The sequence below is a fragment of the Panthera tigris genome, chromosome X (assembly GCF_018350195.1).
Source record: "Panthera tigris isolate Pti1 chromosome X, P.tigris_Pti1_mat1.1, whole genome shotgun sequence".
Lineage (NCBI taxonomy): Eukaryota > Metazoa > Chordata > Mammalia > Carnivora > Felidae > Panthera > Panthera tigris.
In genome coordinates this window covers 101,725,936-101,748,020 of record NC_056677.1, presented here as the reverse complement: position 1 = coordinate 101,748,020, position 22,085 = coordinate 101,725,936, and the positions used below count along the sequence as shown (strand labels likewise).

General features: G+C 41.5%; 1 protein-coding gene across 1 annotated transcript in view; it reads left to right on the top strand.

Annotated features, from left to right (window-relative positions):
- Positions 1-22,085, top strand: part of TENM1 (teneurin transmembrane protein 1) — a 734,132-nt gene that overhangs the window by 589,119 nt on the left and 122,928 nt on the right. The window contains exons 19-20 of the mRNA XM_042974325.1: positions 3,265-3,526; positions 6,021-6,288. Coding sequence (XP_042830259.1) covers positions 3,265-3,526; positions 6,021-6,288 — 530 coding nt within the window. The remainder of the gene's footprint in view (positions 1-3,264; positions 3,527-6,020; positions 6,289-22,085) is intronic.

Genomic DNA, 22,085 nt, shown 5'->3' with positions numbered 1-22,085 from the left:
CACATAGCCTTCCAAAGTCTTCCATCTGTGCTTAGGACTGGTCTGACTTATAGAGATTGAGAAGTCTCCAAACAAATACATTTTCTCCCTTGGGTCTTTTATACTGTCATATGACTTGATAACCTGTTCTTTTTTTTTTAATGTTTATTTATTTTGAGAGAGCACTTGAAGGGGAGGGTCACAGAGAGAGAGGGAGAGGGAGAATCCCAAGCAGGTTCCATGCTGTCAGCACAGAGCCTGACGTGGGGCTCCATCTCACGAACCGTGAGATCGTGACCTGAGCCAAAATCAAGGGTCAGATGCTTAACCCACTGAGCCACCCAGGCACCCCTTGATGACTTGTTTTTAATGACCCATGCCAGTGGAGATCATTTGTGATAAGGGAAATCTCAAAGAATTATTCAGGGAACGTGCTGTTTGGCATTGGAATGATTTAGATGGAATTTTGGCCACAGATCCACCTTCCACTTCCATGGCAGTTAATGAGCCAATCAGACAGTGTTTACTGTATGTGCCAGCTAGGTGGTCAGAAGAAAAATCAGTCCGGGTTCTCCAGAGAAAAAGAACCTGTGTGTGTGTGTGTGTGTGTGTGTGTGTGTGTGTGTACATATATACATATAAATATATACATCAGAGAGAGAGATTTCAAGGAATTGGCTTATGTGATTGTGGGCATAGGCAAGTTCGAACCTGTAGGGTAGGCTGGTAGGCTGAAATCTCTTGGGAAGGAGTTGACGCTTTCTCTGCAGTCTTGAAACAACTCCTTCTTCCTCAGAGAAACTTCAGTTTTGCTCTAAACGTCTTTCAACTAATTGGATGAGGCCCTCCCATATTATCAAGGGTAATATCTTTTACATAATGTCAACCAAGTGTAGATATTAACCACATCTACAAAGTACCTCAACAGCAACGCCTAGATTAGTGTCTGATTAGGTGGGTACTGTTGCCCAACTTGACGTATGAAACTAAACCATCACAGGAAGCCTAGGGGAAGTCCCCAGAAGAACTTAAAAATCAGCATCTGCTAGTGCACCTGGGTGGCTCAGTTGGTTAAGCTTCCGACTTCGGCTAAGGTCATGACCTCGTGGTTCGTGAGATCGAGCCGTGCATCTGGCTCTCTGCTGTCAGCACAGAGCCCACTTCATATCCTCTGACCACACCCCACCCCCCCCTCCCCGTCCCTTCCCGCCCTCTCAAAAGTAAATAAATAAACTTTAAGAAAAATCAGTATCCACATATGGTAATAATCAAAAGCTGGCCTAGAGTTCATTTGAACTGAAAGAGAAAACATCTGTAAATGTAATAAGGCAATGGATCTGATTTGAGAAGAAAGTTAACATTTGTTGAGTCTCTGCTGTGTGCTTGACCCTTAAGTCTTTACCTTATTCACTTGTTTACAGTAGTAGCTGGGTGATAGATCATATCAGCCCCATTTTACTAATGAAGAAAGAGAAATCCATGGAGGTTAAATAACTAGTCCATACACACAAAGTTAACATGGCAGAGCTGGGATTCAGACCCAGGTGTGTATGAAGCCAAAACCTCATTATTTCTACAAAACAAGAAACCTGCCCTGTCTGCTTAATCTTTCTAGAAGTAAAGAATAATTCTCAGGTACACATGTTTTTGTTTGGATGTTTATTTGTGTGTGTGTGTGTGTGTGTGTGTGTGTGTGTGTGTGTGTTTGCGTTTGTTTTTGTTTTCAAATAAATAACCACTTTAGTTTTAAAGATGCAAGAGCCAAGGTTTGGGCAAAGCAAAGTTGCCCAAGGACATGGAGGTAAATCAACATAGAATGTGAACTAGAGGAAAGGTCTCTTGACCACTAGTGTGGGATTTTCCCCACTGTACTTGCCTTAAACTGCTTCTGTATTATGAATTCAGCCTCTCTGTCTTAAATCATAAGCCATTTTGGTTTTCCTTTTTTAGTTCAAACCTAGATTATTTTCTATAGCTATTGTAGTTCTTCAAATCCTCTTTTTGGAAACTGCCTCAGTATTACAGCTACTCGACTGAAATAGTAACAATACAAAATACAGTATTAGCCATCCTTTGTTACTGTCCATTTATCTTTATCTGGAAGATTTCTGCAACAAGACATGATTGGCAATGCTATAATAAATATAATAAATGTCATATGAAGGGAGTAGTAAGCTATCCATAATTAAGTCTGAGTCCCTATCAGGGCATTCTATCATTGAAAAAATGTTTTACAGAAAGATCTTTTTTAATGCAGGGAATCGCTTACATCTCTCTACTGTGGTTTTAAGTTGCTTTGAATATTAAGGAGCAACTCATTGCCCTTTATCCATTTTTATGAGATAATGGTAATAATTTATCATTAGCTTACTTTTACAGAGTATTTTATGCTTTTCGAATGCTTCCAAGTACATTATCTCAAAGATATCATTATACTTACAAGAGAAGTAAGGTAGGATCATCTAGTGCAGAATGAACTGGAATCTGAGTCTGTTATGCTCCAATGCAAGAGTAATGTCAGATACCACATCAAGTGATGGACAGAATTGGCTTACAGGAGAGGTAGTCTTGCTTTGTCAGAGATATGGAAGGTGTTGTCAGCGGAGATGGATAGGGTCCATTACAGGCTGTCTTGCAAAAGGAAACCAAGAGGCATTCTAGACAGCACCAGAAATCCTAAATGTAGAGTTCGAGTAGAATCAGGAGCCGAAGTGGGTAGCCAGATGTGGAGGGTTCAGGCATGGTATTGTTCAAGCAAATTTTACTGAACAGGTTTCATAAATGCCATCTCAAAAGACACCACCAGATTTCTGACACTATGTTTGTGACTCTGAACAAGGTCGTTAACCTTTTGGCTCTTTACTTTTCCTGAGTTACATTATAGGATTTTTTTTCTTGAAGATGAATAATGCATCATATTAAAGATGCTGCTGGATGTTAAATGGTCATCTTTCTGTTATCTCTAGCACAAAGGGGGAGCAGTGATGTAAGACACGGCTTTGCAGAAATCCGTGCAGTGATTTTGTCTCAGGTAGTATTAAAATTGGCTTACAAATTTGGGGTGAATATCAACTGGTGATATGGAGTTTTTTCTCAGAAATCTCCTAGATAGTGAGAAGAAGCCATCCATACATTTAGGTAGAGGGAATTTACAAAATAGAAATACGAATGGATGTAGTTGAGTCCCAAAGGAAGGAAAGTGCACTAAAATTACTTATTATTTTAACTTGAATTTTATTTTGGTTGTTCATTTGATTGAAACTGTCATATATTTTTCCTTCTCAGCTTTGACCTCGTAGCCGTTGGAGGTATTTCTGTCATCTTAATCTTTGACCGCTCACCTTTCCTGTCTGAGAAGAGGACACTCTGGCTGCCTTGGAATCAGTTTATTGTGGTAGAGAAAGTTATCATGCAGAGAGTTGTATCAGACCCACCATCCTGCGACATCTCCAACTTTATTAGCCCAAACCCTATTGTGCTTCCGTCACCACTCACATCATTTGGAGGGTCCTGTCCAGAGAGGGGAACTATTGTTCCTGAGCTGCAGGTGGGTACATCGGCCTTCGAATGTATAAAATCATAGTATCGTGGGGTGGTCAGCAACATATAATGGCTAGATTCCTTTTCCTGGTACTCTGGCCAGCCCTGTAATGAACTGCCCTCCATTTGTCAAGAGAAGCTTTCAAATGGAATCTCTCTGGCACACATTTGCAGGGTGGTTGGCCAGCACTACAGGGTGCTATCTGTGGCTATAGAACAAAGCAAGGTGAACTAGCTGTCGTGAGAATTAAACCCCAAACCTTGACCTAATGAACACTGTGCTCTAAAGAACAAAGCTAGCTGGATAGCTCAATAGTGACAATGGTATAATCAATGAGGTAGGACCGTTTGTGGTTCTGAAATTAAAGCTCCTTAAGAAATCTAGTTTTCTTCCATTGTCCATTTTGTATCCATTGCCATTGTTCTTAATAGTCATGACAGCTCCTCTTGTTTGGCTGTGTTTGGTAAAGGTAGTTTTCAAGCTTGTGGGTTTTGTTTAAAGCTTTGCTTTTGAGTGTTCAAGCTTTATAGCCCAGAGGGAGACATATTCTTGTACCTTTATATTTTATAGTACCTGATAATTTTTCTTTATTGAGTATTCCATGTTTTCATCTCGATAGTAAGCCATTCAAACATCTCTAGTATAGTTTTCTCATCACATTGTAGAAACATTATAATGATAGTTAAATCCAGAAGCCCCCAAAATGGACCCATAAGTCATACAGATCCAGAATTCAAGAAGTATACTCAAGAGGAAGTAAATGGACATTCCAAGGTTGACTTGGTTTTTCTTCCATCACAATATTCCCAGCAGCTATTAGCAGTGCCCAGAGGATACCACTTGTGAAAAGCTCCTAGAAAATACTGCTGTACAGGAAAAGGTGTCCAGTGAGTTGTCCCTCCTGTCTTTTCCATTTTTTTCCCTTGGAAAGGAAGCAAAAACAACACCATATTCTTTTTTTTTCTAATTTTTTTAAGTTTATTTATTTTCAGAGAGACAGAGAGTACAAGCAGGGGAGGGGCAGAGAAAGAGGGAGACAGAGGATCCGAAGCAGGCTCTGTGCTGACAGCAGAGAGCACGACATGGGGCTTGAACTCACGAACCACGAGATCATGACCTGAGGTGAATTCAGACACTTGACCGACCGAACCACCCAGGTGCCCCAACAAGACTCTATTCAATGAGTGCATTGGACTGGTACACCAATTTCTGTATACTTGTCATTAGGAAGCGTGGGTCTCTTTCAGCACCAAAGTTTTTAGATTGATCTACGATTGCACATTTCCATAGGGAAATGAAATGCTAAAGTGGTAAGCGTCACCCTAGCCTTCACTATTGTACTTCTGCCACCATCTAAGAAGTCAGAGCCATTAGACCGCTCTGGTATCAAATAGCTAATGTAGAGGAAGAAAAATCAGGCCAAGAATAGACAAAAGGGGTTTGTGTTCTCAGAGGAAGAATGAGCAGAAATCCTGGACAATGTGAGATACCGTGTGTTTAACAACCAGGTCTACTATGTGCACTGGTTTAGAAAAGGAAAAAGGGACAAGGTTCTGAGCTAAACGTGAACGAGGGCACAGAAATATCTACACAATTCTTGTCACCTTAAGTGTATCGAATAGGCTCTTTCTTCAACTGGGTTTTGAAAGTTGAAAGTCATAGAACACCAGATTGAGTTTTAGTGACCACTTTTGGTTGTTTAACTCCATCTGTGCTGATAAACAAATAAGTAATAGCAATTAATGAAAGAAGCCAAGTGCTATTTTCATTCTGGGACCAATGTTTAGTATAAAATTTGCACAGGAGTAATGGGAGTTATTTGCTTCTCAGTCATAGGTGCCAACTTTGAAAAACTTGTTCCCAGCTCTTGGTATATCCAAGCACAGAGAAATATGTAAGCGAAATTTGATTAAAAATTTGGCCCTCAAGGTCATTCCAAAGGTCCAAAGAAGACAAGTTTGATGGCATCAGTAAAGATTAATTCTGGGGAAACCATAATCTCTGTCATAAAATATCACTTTGCTGAGCCTGTTTCTGGAGTCCTTCCTCCTAGAGAGCCTGGCCTGAATAAGGATTACAGCAGTGGTTTTGTGATATATGACTTAACACACCAAACAAGATTTTGTGTGTGTGTGTATATAAGAAAAAGACCCCTTAATGGAGCCCACAGCACTGAAATGCTTGACATTCAGCAGTGTGATCTTTTCCAACTCCTTCTAAGCAATTTTTGGAACACTGTGGAAAAACCAAAATTGTTCTTATCACAGTCGTTCCTGGCAGGGAAAAAAAGGAGAGCAGTCGTCAGGGTTGCTTGGATGTCTTGTCCCCACGCAGACTCAGTGCAAAATTCGAAACCCGTGGTCACACGGCCTCACAGATTCTTGCCTTGACATCCACAGATCCCTTTAAACTCTCTCCTTTGGTGTGTTTCCAAGAGAAGAAATCATCCTTGTCTACCTGTGACCAGTGACAGGAGCCAATCTGCCTTTTTTTCTCTCAGGTGGTGCAAGAGGAGATCCCCATTCCTTCCAGCTTTGTGAGGCTGAGTTACCTGAGCAGCCGCACCCCCGGCTATAAAACCCTGCTTCGGATCCTTCTGACACATTCAACCATTCCCGTGGGAATGATAAAAGTCCATCTCACGGTAGCCGTGGAAGGGCGACTCACACAGAAGTGGTTTCCTGCCGCAGTTAATCTCATCTACACGTTTGCCTGGAACAAGACCGACATCTACGGACAGAAGGTTTGGGGCCTGGCAGAGGCTTTGGGTATGTTGAACTAATTCCGTATGAATAGCAGCATTGTGTTGCACAACACCGTAAATACTAGTTGCGTATTAATTTACATGTGGAATAATTATATATGGACAAATGACGACTGTCTTTTATTTAAAGGATCTAAAGCATTTTTTTCACTCAAACCCTCTCTTTGGGCCTATTTAGAGTTCCCTTTTGACACATTTTTGCTTCAAAACTAGTTCAGTTCTCCTTTCCTGATGGCTTATGTACCCGTGGAATCACACACTATCTGACTTGTAACTGTCTCCAGAGCTGAATATTGCCTTCTAACTGTGACCTTTGGTGTGGCGTTCTTTAGGCCATGTTTTTGGATTTGACATTTAGACTGTCATTTCCACTTAGAAACTACAAAATTTTAACTTCTAGGCATCTCCACGTATTGTCTCTTATGTCTAAGATAGTTAGACTCCATTAACTTGTTACTTCAGTAGGTTACATTTAAAAAAAATCATCTTACCTTCCTAGTCCTTTTGATTTTCTATTTCAGGGCTTTAAAACCTAGAATTTTGTAGGGACTTTAAGAGGTCCTCTGAGCCTATGGTTTTCAGCTACTTAATTCTCGGACAAACGACATTTTTTTTTAATGCTTATTTATTTATGAGAAAGAGAGAGAGAGAGAACATGAGCAGTGGAGGGGCAGAGAGAGAGAGGGAGACACAGAACGTGAAGCAGGCTCTAGGCTCTGAACTGTCAGCACAGAGCCTGACACAGGGCTCAAACTCACGAACTGTGAGATCATGACCTGAGCTGAAGTCAGACGCTTAACCAACTGAGCCACCCAGGCACCCGTCGGACGAACAACATTTGAAAAAATTAGACTGAAACAGATTTGCCAACTTCTGATTTTGCCAAGTAAGAGTATTTTTTTTTATTTTTTTTTAACATTTATTTATTTTTGAGACAGAGAGAGACAGAGCATGAACGGGGGAGGGGCAGAGAGAGAGGGAGACACAGAATCGGAAGCAGGCTCCAGGCTCTGAGCCATCAGCCCAGAGCCCGACGCGGGGCTCGAACTCACGGACCACGAGATCGTGACCTGAGCCGAAGTCGGACGCTCAACCGACTGAGCCACCCAGGCGCCCCAAGAATATTTTTAAAAAGAAAGAAAAGAAGCCACTACAATCTACCTACCACTACCATAATTTCATAAAGGAGAGGGATATCTTAACATCAAGAAAGGGAATATTCTATCTTTAAAAATGACAGTTAGCAGTCTAATACTGATGCTCGGGATGAGAGAGAGAGATAGACAGACAGCAATGTCTTTATTTTTCACTCTGAGGAAGACAGTGAAAACTTCCTAAAGGAACCTGACACAGGTCTGTGGAGTCACAGTCGGGAGCCATTGATTCTTGTGTCTTCAGGCAATATCTCGTGGAAACCACCCTTGGACAGATGAGAAGACTATTTTTAAAGTTCTCCAGAGGAGATATTTTCATATCCTCCCTTGGAAGGGTCTATCATAGAACCACTCCCATACATCTTTTAGACTATAGTGTATCAATTTCCTCCCTTTCTTTCCAGAGGAAAACTAATAGCGGGGGTGAGGGGAATCCTTGCCCAAGAGACCCTCATATACTTAAATAATTAACTCCCCTCTGTTGGACCGTATTAGAATGCAAGAAACATAGAGTGGTTCAGATTTCCTCAGCGGGCAGTTCCTGTAAAGACGTGGGAAAGTAAGAAAGAACAAGAAAAAGCACTAGCAAACTGCAGCCTTGCTGAAGATACATCGTAGTTCTAGAAAGCCAGCATCTGTTTTGTCAAACAGCTCCAGTTGTCCCTCTCTGTAGCAAGAGGCCACTGCCTCCCTCCTTGGTGACTCAGCTATACTGATGCCTGAGCTCATCACTTCTCCTGCCATATTAACTACCCTCCCTTTCTTTCAGCTCTTCAGACTCCACAGTCTACTGACTTGCTCTGTATCTTGCATTCAGACTCCTCTTACAAACAATATCAGATTGTGTCGGCCAGTCACCATACAACAAACACCCTAAGCAGACCTCTACCGTTAGGCTAACTACCATCACGATTGCTGGCCAGCTATGGAGTCCTGCTTAATTCTTATTTCAGTGAGTGTAGTGATTAAGAGAACAAGTCTGGAGCCAGACTCCTTCCCTGGGTTCAAGTCATCAGTTCTCTACTTACTAGCTATGAAACATTGGGTCCATTAGTTAATCTCCAGGTGCCAGAGTTTCTCCATCTATCAAATGAGTATCATAAGGTGACTGCTACTCACAGGTTATAATAATATGAGGATTAAATGAGATAAGTAATGTAAAATGCTTCACACATGGTAAGCAGTCAACAAATATTCTGCTCTGATATTGGCTTTTCAGTTCTGCTGTGGCCGGGGTATTGGGATCGCAAGGTATAAAGCATGGGGCCGACGCAGGTACTTGCTGTCTCGGCTTCTCTAAGTAGGGAACTGGGTATATAGCAGGCAAGCACTCAGTTACTCTCCAGTTTCCCTCCTTGCCACACACACACACACACACACACACACGCACGCACGCACGCACACAATCTCTTCCCTGCCCTTCTCTGTGCTATGAGAAGCTGGCTTCTATGGACCGCATTGCCTGGGCTCCTTTGCTCTCTGGCTTCCCATTTGGTCAATAGGTGGTACCATCTGGAGACCGCAGAATGGAAGAAGGAGGTCAGGGTATTTACCCTTCTCCCTGCCTCATTGCAATTCTGGCAGCAACTAGAAGATGGCAGCTCCTATCCAGTTGCCCCTCCTCCACATCCCCAAGCCCTCTGGTCTTCCGTATCGCCATTCCCTCCCTTTGCCCCTGCAAACCCGGAAGCCTTCTCAGTGTTGTCAGTCCCTGAGTGGATCAGCATCCCTGATGGATTCCCTTAACCCAGCTCCTCGTTGTGCAGCTGTAAATAGTGCCTTCATCTGACTCTCTGCGCAAACACTTGAGTGTGATATGTGATTCCTGCTGGGACCTTGACCAGTGCATACTTGAACCTCATGTTCTCTCGAGGATACTATCCTAAAGCCTTTGCTTCTCTAGAATAACCCAAAATTCCTCTAACTTTTCTCCATAGGGCTTTGTTTTCCCATTCCTTATTACCTTCCACAGAACCCCTGCTAGGTCATTGACTTTTTTGTTTGTTTTTACTTTCTTCTTAAGTTGTGATACCTAGCAATTTACCCAGTACACTCACTCATGAAGAGCTGACCAGGACAATATATAGCAGTCATTTCTTGCCAGGGTTCACATAAATGCAGTTCAACCTTACTTTTTAATTTTCTCTCTCTTTTTTTTAAAGTTTATTTATTTACTTTGAGAGAGTGAGAGCACATGCACGCATGAGTGGGGGAGGAGCAGAGAGAAAGAATCCCAAGCAGTCTCTGCACTGTCAGCAATACGGGGCTCGAAGTCAGGAACTGTGAGATCATGACCTGAGCCAAAATCAAGAGCTGGACACTTAACTGACTGCGCCATCCAGGCGCCCCTAAACTTACTCTTTTAAATAACGGTTTTATTAAGATGTAATTCGCGTACCACAAACTTCACCCACGTGAAGTATACATTTGAGTGACTTTTAGTATTTTCGCAGTGTTGCACAACGATTACCAATGTCTAATTCCAGAACATTTTCATCATCAGCCCCACAAAGTAGCACCCCACACAAACTAGCAGTCACTCTCCCTTCTAGGCCCTGGCAACTACCAATCTCCTTTCTGTCTATGTATCTACCTCTTTTGAACATTTCAAACAAATGCAATCATACGCTATGTAGTCTTTCACATCTGGCTTCTTTCTCTTGGCATAATGTTTCCAAAGCTCATTCACGTCCAAGCCTGTGAGTACTTCATTCTTTGCTACGACTGAGTAATATTCCATTGCATGGCTACACCACATCTTGTGCTGCTATGCACATTCAAATATAATATCTGTTTTCATTTCTTTGGGGAATATACCTAGGGGTAAGACTGTTGAATCATACGGTAATTCCGTGTTTGACTTGTTGAGAAACCACCAAACTGTGTTCTACGGTATCTGCACCATTTTATCAACCTTACTTTATACATAAAATGTGTTACTTCTCGTTCTTTTAAATACCTCCAGTGCTAAAGATTCTAAAATTTTCTTCCTTGTTGGAGTTAAGCAGTCTTAATGACTTAGCTTCTGGTATGCCCATGGATTATTGAATAAACAACTAAAACACAAAGAAAAGCAGAGACTTTCTAGTATACACAGCAGTGATGAAGATCCCATTCCTACTGTTTGCCGACAGGTGTTGGTTTACTTTCTATTTCTGCAATCCTGTTCCTGGTCAAAGCTTCCTGAAGCATTGTGGCTATAAAATGGCCTTAATTAAAATGCTCAAATAGATGTTGTTGGTTCATTTTTAAGGCTAATAAAAGTAATAAAAGCAAGAGAAAATTGATCGACTCAGAAATATCCAAAGAGAGAGGAAAAAAGTGTTCCTCGTGGTATTTTATGTGCACTTAAAGAGCATATTTTTTAGAAAGAAAACTGGCAAAGATCTCAAGAGAAATGGTCAAAATAATTTCAAGTGTAGGGCGTAAGATGGACTATGGATTATTTACCTTGTAGGAAATGCCCCTGATAATGGTTAAGGGGATTTTATTTCCTACCTAGTATCCATTTCCATGTCCATGGAGACTAAGAGAATTTCTTGACAGTGGTAAAAACATTAGAGCAGATGGTAGAATGAAGTTTGAGAAATTTGATTCTCTGCAGATAGATTGTGAGCACCTTAAGAACACAACAGACAATAAACAGTTCAGGTCATATATGAATGGAGACAAAGTGATCAAGTATGTGACCACTGAGCTCATACCTTAATAGAGATGACTGAATCTAAACAAACAACGAAGAAAACGTTTAGTTGTACTCCTGCCCAAATTTTATAATCGCTTAACTAACGTGAGAAGAAATGGACTAAATTTTGCACCGGATACTAACAATGGCTAATATGGTTAATGTGACACTTCTCGGATTTGCTTTGGATTTAGAGATCCTAGTCCAGTCTTTTGGTAGGCAGAATAATGACCACCACCCCCAAAGACGTTCAGCCCTGGAGTCTGTGAATATATTCTGTTACATGGCAAAAGAGAATTCAGGTTACAAATGGAATTAAGGTTGCTTATCAGCTGACCTTGAGATGAGATGATTGTCCTGGATTATCCAGGTGAGCCCAGTGGCATCACAAGTGTCCTTGAAAGTGGAAGATGGTGGGGCGCCTGGGTGGCTCAGTCAGTTGAGCGTCTGACGTTGGCTCAGGTCATGATCTCGCGGTTTGTGAGTTCAAGCCCCACATCGGGCTCACTGCTATCAGCACAGAGCCTACTTCAAATCCTCTGACTCTCTCTCTCTCTACCCCTCCCCCACTAATGTTCTCTCTCGCTCGCTCTCACTCTCTTGCTCTCTTGCTCTGTCTCTCAAAAATAAAAAAAAAATTCAAAAGTGGAAGATGGAGTCAGAAGGGGAGGTCAGAGTTAGGGGAAGGTATAACCATAGAAGAAAGGCACAGCAGGATGAAATATTGCTGGCTTTGAAGATGGGGAAAGGGAGTCAAGAAACAAAGAATATTGGTGGCCTCTAGAAGCTAGAAGAGGCAGGGTGATGGATTCTGCCTTAGAGCCTCCAGAATGAATGAAGACTTCAGACACCCTGATTTTAGCTCAGTGAGAACCATTTCAGACATCTTACCTTCTTAACTGTGAGATAAGAAATTTGTCTTGTTTGAAGCCTTTAAGCTTATGCTAATTGGTTACACTAGTAATAGGAAACAAACCTTGACCAATATTCATACAGTCCCAGTTCTAGCAAGGATTTTGGTTAAAACTGTGGCTAGAAGATTCTCCCACCCTTCTTTCTCTTCATGCCAGTTCAATATGAACTTCTGTTCCCTCCCTCCCCCCATTTCTGGGTGATGGAGAAAGAGGAGATCAGCTTTAAACAGGCCGAATTTGAAGGGATGCTCAGTATCTACATGGAAATGCCCGCCTAGTTTGAAATGTGGGATTCTTGTTTCCCACATAGCTCAGCTGCAGGGAATCGGTGTCATCTCTCAGGGCCAGAGTGTCTCAAAAGAAGAACAGAGGGTTGAGGGACAGCCACAGTGAGAACAGGAGTGCTTGAGACCCTAGAGCATCCCACCATTTTTTGCAATGAAACCCATTTTGCAAGCAGTGGGGATAATACCAGAGTGAATAAATTACCAGCAGAGATTGTGTGAACTACTTCCTTGGCGAAGTATCAATGGCAACTGATAAGATTGATTAATCCCAGTACAATATTGATCAAGTCGAAGAAGAGTAAAGTCACCCCCAGGGTTGCAGTACAAAAACCAGAATCACTAGTTCATCCGGCTTAAAGATTTTGTTGTCTGATCCACAGACAAGACTCCCCTGCTAAAAAACTCCATCTGTGCATTTGAAATAATTTGGCCCTAGTACTTGATTCTCTAGCTCTAAATAAGGTATGATGTCTGGAAATCATCGTATATTATTTAGTTTCTTTCCCAACTCTGCTGCTCGCAAAACAATGAAAAAAAAATCATTGTTGTTAAGTTCACAGTGCTGTTAAAATTCTAGAGATGGCGTATTTAATTTGACAAACTGGCTTGTTCAGGGGCCCTGATCTGCATCCATTATATGAATTTTGTCAAAATAATTCCCTATGTCTGCCTGGGTCCGCATACATTATCAATATGTAATAATGCATTCTGCGTGGTCTTCATTTTAATTAAATTAAATTGTAGCGGTTTGGAGTCCTGGAAGTTCAGGAAATCAGCCATCGCCTTTAGTAGCACTGCTATAAACAATTCCATTTTTTTTTCAAGGCTATTGGCAACAACAATTGCATAATTATTTAGTACAGTAGTTTGCCAAGAAAGAGTGGCGTTTCAGGGAGAACTAGACTTCCTAAAGGTTCACGGTGCACAGGAGTCCATCTAAATTGTGTTCGAGACAAACAAGGGAACATTAATAGTAATAGGTGCTAAGCTACGGTTGCTTTGTGCACACAAAACATCCCTGAGAACGATGCTTTAGTGTTCATAAATTTCCTTTCAGTAAAACCTACAGCCACAAAAATAGCATCCACTGAATATTTTAATAATAAATGGGTAGTGCTTTACAATTTGCGAAGTACTTTCACATACGTTATCTCATTTTAATCCTTATAACATTCCTGCCTGGTCGTCATGGCGCGACGAATATGATCTTCGTTTTACAGAGGGGGAAACTGAGGTTGGAAAAGAGCAAGTGACTTGCCTAGAGTCCTCCACAGAGTGGGGACTCAAACTCAGATCTCCCGGTCCGGAGTTCTGCATGCCTTTCACTGCTGCCTCTCTTCACTAAATTGACCAACCCACCTTGCCGAGTACCCAATTCAACGCCCCAGTGGCTTTCTGTCAAAGAAGCTAGCAGAGATAATAATCTTTCATCATCTCTCTCCACTCATGAATTCGTAATCGTTAACTGAGAGCAGGGCTGTTTTATCCATTCAGCTTTAGAGGCGTAGCACCAAGGATATGAGTTTTTCAAGGGCCTGCAAAAAATGTTTGCAACCTGAAAAATAAGTATATTGGCACCAAAATATGAAAAGAAAGCCAGAAAATCAGCATTAATAAATGTTTAAATAAATGTCTACAAAATGAAACATTGTGTCAGCTTGTCAACTGCTTCTCAGTTTTCACACTTTCATATGAAATATTTTAATGCTGGGAATGCGTTGTCGGTTGTATCCATTTTAATATGGCTGATAAGATGTGAGATAGGACCTCCAAAAGTAAGAGTGCCCGGAGCCTACCGGGGTTTTTTAATGACCAGATACCCTGGTAACCAAGTGCTCTGTGCCCATTTCAAACTGCTGGCCACACCCATTAGTAAGATTGTGAAATCCATTTGGTGAGTCAACCAGTATTTTTTAAAGGACTATAATAGAACAAAAGTGAGCAGAATAGAGAATATCAGAATGTAAAGCTCTCAGTAGAGTATTATTTTGGAAGACTTGGTTTCGATTATACGTATGTGTATGTCTGTGTGTGTATCTCCCCGTGTGTATGCTGGGTCACAGTTTAATGACTTTCGGGCATAAGAATTTGAAAGCTATTGGTAAGAGGACATAGTCAAGAGACAGAAAAATTAAATGATTTTCCAAACCATCTGTCCTGTTTTCCAAGTCAGGCTTTATGATTATTCTTGCCTCCTACCCCCCTCTACCAACCCATATCAGAGCATTTACGGAGATATCTCTCCAAGATTGTGTGACCGTATAATTTATCATTGAAACCAAGATACTTCTGAGAGTAAAAGGGAATGCTGTTCATTATTACATCAAGACCACAACATAACTGGGTGCTGTTTTTGGCCAACCAGAATACGTGGTACTTCTCCTTCAAGGCTGCTCCCTGGCCTCCCTGAAAACCTTATCTCTTTCATTCAGAGCAAATAAAACGTTATTTATTTAGCACTTCTGAATTGTGGGTCTCTCCCTTAATAGCTGTGATCTAGCATAGCAGGAAAGAGCACTTGCTTATGAGTCCCTGGGTTTAGCTCTGGTTCTGCCATTTACTAGCCAGATGACCTTGAACTAGTCACTCTACCTCTCTGACTCTATCATCTCATCTATCAAATGGGAGTAAATATATCTTCCTCAGAGGTTTTTGTGAGTCTTCAAATTAGGTAATTTACACAAAAATGTATTTAACTGTTGCGTGCTCTGCAAATGTAAGTTGCTATTATTTTTGTGATGGTTATTAAGGAGGCCACGGAAGAAAGTTCCCAAAGGTACAGAGCCCTTCAGGGTTTGGCCTCTCTCACATGACAGATTATCCTGCCCTGCATAATATCCACTGTGTCTGCAGTGCTTAGCAGATCACCTGCCTGGCACATAGAGCAAGCAGCTCAGTGAAGCTTTGCTGAGTCATTAAGTAACAGCCCCCTGCTTTCTAGTACAATATTGTATCCCTTTTAATCAATCATGTTGTTTTAAAAGATAACCAGTCCATTTTCAAGGTGAATCTATTTCCTAAAACCTCTCCAAAGAAAAATGCCTAAGTACTGCTAAAGGATAGTAATATTTTGTTTTATTTTGCACTGGGAGGGGGAAGGGGGTGGTTGTTCATTTGTTTTTGATGCGCTACAGAGAAACCAACCCTCCAGCCACCCTGGCCTTTTTTAAATCTCCCCAAAGATACCAAGCCTCAAGGCCTTGCACACGTACTGCTGTCTCTCTAGAATGTTCTTCCCTGTATTTCATAAGAGAAACCCCTTCTGCATAAAGAGGCTTTTCCTTGCTTCTTCATTCTACTTTAAACTGTCTTGTTATGCTCACTATTGATACGCTTCATTTTCCCATCATAACATTTACCACCGTGTGTGTGTGTGTGTGTGTGTGTGTGTGTGTGTGTGTCTGTGTGCGTCTGTGTGTGTTATTCTTGTTTTATATTTTTTCCTCCCACTAGAATGTGAGCTCCACATGGGAGGGACCAGGGGCAGGAGGAAGTGCTGTCTTATTCAGTCTTCTTCATCCTCATACCCTGAGTTCCTGACAACGAGAGGTACCCTTTAAATATTGCATATTTGTTGAATGACTGAACAAACGAATGAACAAGGACAGAGACTAAAGCAGACCCCTTAGCCTGTATAATGGGATGACGTGCCTGCCCAGGGAGAGGAGAGCAGTGCCCGGGCGCACAAAGGCACTCGCAGATGTGGGTGTGAGCCTCTATGTCATCCTGCCTTGGAGGCACCGAGGTCATCCGGGTTCCAGGTTCACTTGTATACAGCTAGGCTCGAACAAAGCAGCCAGGAAAAAAAAATCTCCAAATATTAGATTTCAGTGGACAGGACCTCTTGGCAAAAGTGTTGTGTGACGGCCTCACTGCTGGATGCTTTTTACTTTTCCTCCTGTATTCATCCAAATACCTCACTTTTATTTTTTTTATTTTTATTTTTTTAATTTAAATCCAAGTTAGTTAACATGTAGTGTAATAATGATTTCAGTAGTAGAATTTAGTGCTTCATCACTTACATATAACACCCAGTGCTCATCCCAACAACTGTCCTCTCTAGTGCCCATCACCCATTGATTCCATCCCCCCACCCAACACCCCGTCAGCAGCCCTCAGTTTGTTCTGTGTATCTGAGTTTCATATGGTTTGTCTCCCTCTCTGTTTTTATCTTACTTTTGCTTCCCTTCCCCTTCGTTCATCTGTCGTGTTTCTTAAATTCCACATATGAGTGAAATCACATGGTATTCGTCTTTTCCTGACTAATTTCACTTAGCACAATACACTCTAGTTACATCCACATTGTTGCAAATGGCCAGATTGCATTCGTTTTGATCGCTGAGTGGTATTCCATTGTATTATACCACATCTTCTTTATCCATTCATCGGTTGATAGACATTTGGGTTCTTTCCATACTTTGGCTATTGTTGAAAGTGCTGCTATAAACAGCGGGGTGCATGTGCCTCTTCGAATCAGCATTTTTGTATCCTTTGGATAAATATCTAGTTAGTGCAATTGCTGGGTCGTAGGGTAGTTCTATTTTTATTTTTTTGAGGAACCTCCATATAATTTTCCAGAGTGGCTGCACCAGTTTGCATTCCCACCAGCAGTGCAAAAGGATTCCCCTTTCTCTGTATCCTCACCAACATCTGTTGTTTCTGAGTTATTCATTTTAGCCATTCTGACAGGTGTGAGGTGGTATCTCATTGTAGTTTTCATTTGTATTTCCCTGATGATGAGTGATGCTGAGCATCTTTTCATGTGTCTATGAGCCATCTGGATGTCTTCTTTGGAACAGTGTCTATTCCTGTCTTCTGCCCATTTCTTCACTGCATTATTTGTTTTTGGGTGTTGAGTTTGATAGGTTCTTTATAGATTTTGGATACTAACCCTTTATCTGATATGTCATTTTCAAATACCTTCTCCCATTCAGTCAGTTGCCTTTTAGTTTTCCTGATTGTTTCCTTCCCTGTGCAGAAGATTTTTATCTTGATGAGGCCCCAATACTTCATTTGTGGTTTTGTTTCCCTTGCCTCCGGAGACATCTCTAGTAAGAAGTTGCTCAACTGAGGTCGAAGAGGTTGTTGCCTATTTTCTCCTCTAGGATTTTGATGGTTTCCTGTCTCACATCTGGGTCTTTCATCCATTTTGAGTTTATTTTTGTGTATTCAACTACCTCACTTTTAACACTATCATGTCTAAACCCTATTTTTTTATAAACTGCTAGGGTATACTGATCCTAAGTATTACCCAAGCAAATCCAGTGATTCATTAAAAAATAATACATTATAACCAAATAGAGTTTCTTTTAGGACCACAGAGAAGGTTCAACAGTAGGAAGTCTATTGCTATAATTCACCACCTTAATAGATTACAAGAGAAAACTATGTGAATATTTCCATAAGTGCTGAAAAAGCAGTTGATAAAAATTCATCACCTGATTCTGACACTCCTAGTGAGCCAGGGAAAATAGATAGATCAACAAAGCATTTCAGGCCACTGGGCAATGTGTCAAACTGAGGAGCTTCTGGGGTCATCTTATCATATGATAAATCACTAGAGGATAGGAAAAGGTAGAAGTTCTAAGAACACATATGTGTTCTCAATAGATAGCACTGTATCTGTATAGTCTTGGTCTATTGTTGCCGTGGCTTTCATTTGGTTCCTTAGGTCTCTTGTCCTTTGTTGTTTTTGTTGTTGTCTTGCATTAATCTACCATTTTAAAAGAATGGGAAATATTTATTGTTGTAGTTAATGATTCCTTTTGGATAAGGAAGTTTTTATCTTGCCATTAGTTACCTTTTAAATGTCATGAAATTCTTTGTAGGATGTTCCCTGAGGTTGTGAGGGAACATGTGAGTTTCTCCCACTATCAGACTACTTTTAATTATGTGTCGCCTTTATAAATGCAGCCATTATGATTTCTGAAGCTGTTGAAAATCATCTGCTTAATCTTGTCATATTTTGTACATCAGTTTCATTGCATAGCATTTTTGCCTTGCCTATTTAATGTCAATCTCCCGTCCCAGCCCTTATAGATGAATGTCGCAGTCACTGAATTGGGTGTCAGGGGCACGGGGGCCCTTAGCCCTCTTGCAGTCCCCACATCATACATATGCTACTGCTTGGAGAAGTAGAATGAGCTTTCAGTTCTTTTTTCCAATGTCTAATGGCTTTGCGGCAAGCTGCAATCGCTCTTTAGACACCAGTATAATAAAGTTTTCTTTATCAGCCAGTCTTAATATTTGCAAGATGACAAACATTGCAGTCAAAGGTGCAATCCTGTGACCAGAGGACAGAGCCCGCTGCAAAAGTAGCGGTCCCATCTTGACAACCGATGACTCTTGGTTAAGAAACATCCCATTAATATCTCTGTGTGGAGGTGAGGGACAGAACACAGAAAGACAGAAATCCGGACAGAATTAAGGGTGTCACAAGGGAGGCGGTCACATCATTCAGAGAAAGTATTCTGCTATATTAATGGCTCTTTCCTCACCTGCCGTCCCAATACATACATACCAGCATGGGGCCACTCTAGCAGCTCCTGGAAAGTATGGTCCAGGCGCCCCCCTTCTCCACCTATCTTGGCTCACTGGCAGACCAGTGTGCCTTCTGCTGCTCCTCTGAAATATTGATGAATAATTATTTTGCCCTTTCTATTACACTGTTCTTCCTAATCCCCGCTCCAGAGTGCCAGATGCTAAATCGGTGGTCTGTACCCTGCTGTGTTGATGATCAGATGCAATAGGCAATAGGCTACCCTGGGAAATGGCAGTGGTCCATTCTGCTTAGAGCTGAGACCTAGCTGTTACAGTACCAGGTAGAGTGTAATGTCGGGGCTCAGCATTTCCATTGCCAGTCCCTGAGTAGCCTCTCTCCCCCTATATTTGATCCCATAAAAAAGAGTAGGCATTTAGCGTATCACAGTCTGCCTCGATGGGACGAGTCTAGGACTGGTTGCTACTGTATTTCCCAGTTTCCCGTGCGTTTAGAGAGTCACTCGACTCTGTGGGGTGGAATGTCTGTGTTCTCATAAACCGGTTGCAAGTTCCAGGATTATGTTAAAGGGGGCTGCTGTCAGAAGGAAACCTTGCCTTGTTAGTCTGAGCAAGGAGCCACGTATAAAAATACCCCGACACACAGCCAATCTCATTAAAGTTAGTTGAAATTTTGGACAAGTCTTAAGTATAAATTATAACTTTATTAGCTCATAGAGCTTTCTCCCAAGAAAGGAAATGTAATAAAAATTAGAGAGAACTTATTAAGTAGCTGCCTTGTTGCTATTTGCTATGACTAGGGGGGGGGAAAGTAATATCGTTGCGGGGTTGGCAGCCAATGCACTTTTTTGTTGTGGACTAGAGAGCAATTCGGAGAGCAGATAGGAGGTAAAAAGAGTCTGTCTCATTACCATTGCATTGAGAACTCTTTAATTGATACTTTATGTAAGCATTTCCTGCCACAGAGTTAGGAGGATCTCTAACTGTCACTGAGAGGGAAAAATCCGGCTGCAAACCACCATTGGAGGTCACCAGGGCACGCTACTTATTTGCCAAACTGCATCATCACCTTCCGGAGAAGGGATTCTAGGGGAGCTCACCAACCCTATAGTGTACAAAAGGCAGATCCTGACAATGGTAGGGAAGGAGATGATGGCTTTCAGGGAACTTGTAATTGTCGCTGTGATTATTTATTAATCGAGACTTTTAAATGTTGGCAAGAGAAGCAGAACCCGTGTTATTCCGCACACCAACATGGCCCTAAGCGTGCTTTCTCACCACCTGATTTTGCCATCATGAGACACGGGGCTGTCTTTGGCTTTTGGGTGCAATCTCCAACTTGAACAGATCAAACACAATCTTGAAAGAATGCACTTTGGAATCATACAGTGTTAGTGCTCCAGGGACACTATAAGAATTATCTGATGCAAAAGTCTTTGAGGTGAGATCTCTGTTTGGATTTTAGGAGGTCAGTGAAGCCTTAGAATTATATACAAAATTGTGTGTGCATCTGAATTTTTCTAGGAAGAAGATTCTTAACTTTTATCAAATTCATAATAAAAGTCCCCCTGACCCAAAAGGTTCTAAAAAATCATCAGTTCTAGTCCATCCTCCTCCACCCTGACTTTGACCAGTGAAGAAAATGACTCTCAGAGATGCAGAGTAACTTGCCTGAGACCGAACAGCTAGTTAATGACGGACCCAAAAGTTGAAAGTTTTTCTGACTCTAGTTCCATAACCAACTCTTTCTACTCTACCACAGTTGTTTTAGCAAGCTCTGGGGGCCATGACAGGATATCGAGGAGATTGTAGAGAGCAGTGATTTGTGCCATGACTATAACCTGAACTAGAGTGCCTTTGAGATCTTTTCATCACTGAAATTCTGTTTCCATCCACCTTCATAGGGAGCAGCATTGACACAGGATGATCCCAAACTAATTTCCATTTAGAAATTATTTCCGTTTTATGATTAGTCTTTCCCACTCCCCATTGATCTCCCTTGTTAATAATGCTTGGTTAGGGCAAACGATAAAATGAGTTTGCAGTCCGTGAGTCTTCACCAGCTGGTGGATGGGCATCCCTATCAGGACCAGCTGCATAATTTACAGGGCCCATTGTTAAATGAAAATACAGAGGCTCGTATTAAAAAATTACTAAGGATTTCAAGACAGTGACAGCAGAGCATTAAACAAAGTGTGAGACCCTTCAAAGCATGGGCCCCTGTGTGACTGCATAGGTCACGTACCCTCTAAAGATGGCCCTTTAAGATCCCTATTAAGGCAAAAAGGACAAAAAGAAACCAGCCTACGATTTAAAATTGGCCACAGATGATCCACAATGTTACAGAGTTGTATATTCATAATCATAAGGGCTTTTTGGCTTATGTGTTATGCTCACATACACGCACGTGCACATGCACGCGTACACACACACACACACACACACACATATAAATCAGTTTGACCAAAAATTACCATTTTTTCCCTTCACCCAATTCCAAAAACCAAAACTAGTTTGCTTTCGTTTTTCATCTTAGGACCTATGGTTCTGGCATTGTTTAAGCACATGCTTTCATTACCAGTTTTCATAACTAAATGACAAAAGAAGGAATGAGTTCTCCAGGGGCATCTAAAGAGTCAGGTAGAGACAGAAACTGGAAAGCAATGGTCGACTAGTAGCTAGGGATATTTTAAGCTGCCAGAAAGGGGGAAGCAGCTTCGGGGTATGCAGTGTAATGAGCCAGTACTCTCAGGCTTAGAACATTATAAGAACAGAAAGCATTTTAAATTCAAGAATCAGAAATCTGGGGTTGCAACAGGTAAGCAGGGTTACCAGCTGTGAAAATGGCTGGGATTTGGTATACTTGAGCTAGACATATTGCAGCAGAGCAGAGGCATCCTTGCTACCACATTTCTCACTTCCCATTTTAGTGGCATTCCAGGGTTCCAAGTTTAATGCACAACATCTGTGCTTCCTAAGAGTTGAAGCCAAATGTTGGGTGGTATCCCATTGGTTAGCTCTATGCAGAAACCAAAATATAATGTGCACAAGGTGGAATTTACCCTTGCAGCGCTCAAAGCAAACTCAAGACTTCTCGGCAAACTAAAGGCCAGTTAGCACAAAAGAAAATATAAATGGGGCAAATCGATTTTATTAGTCTCATGTGTCGTCAGTTGTTGCAGAAGTGACCCAGTACTCCAAAACCAGCTTCCTAAGTGCATTTTGCACTCTGGAGAGATAAGAAAGCAGCCCTCCCTGCACCC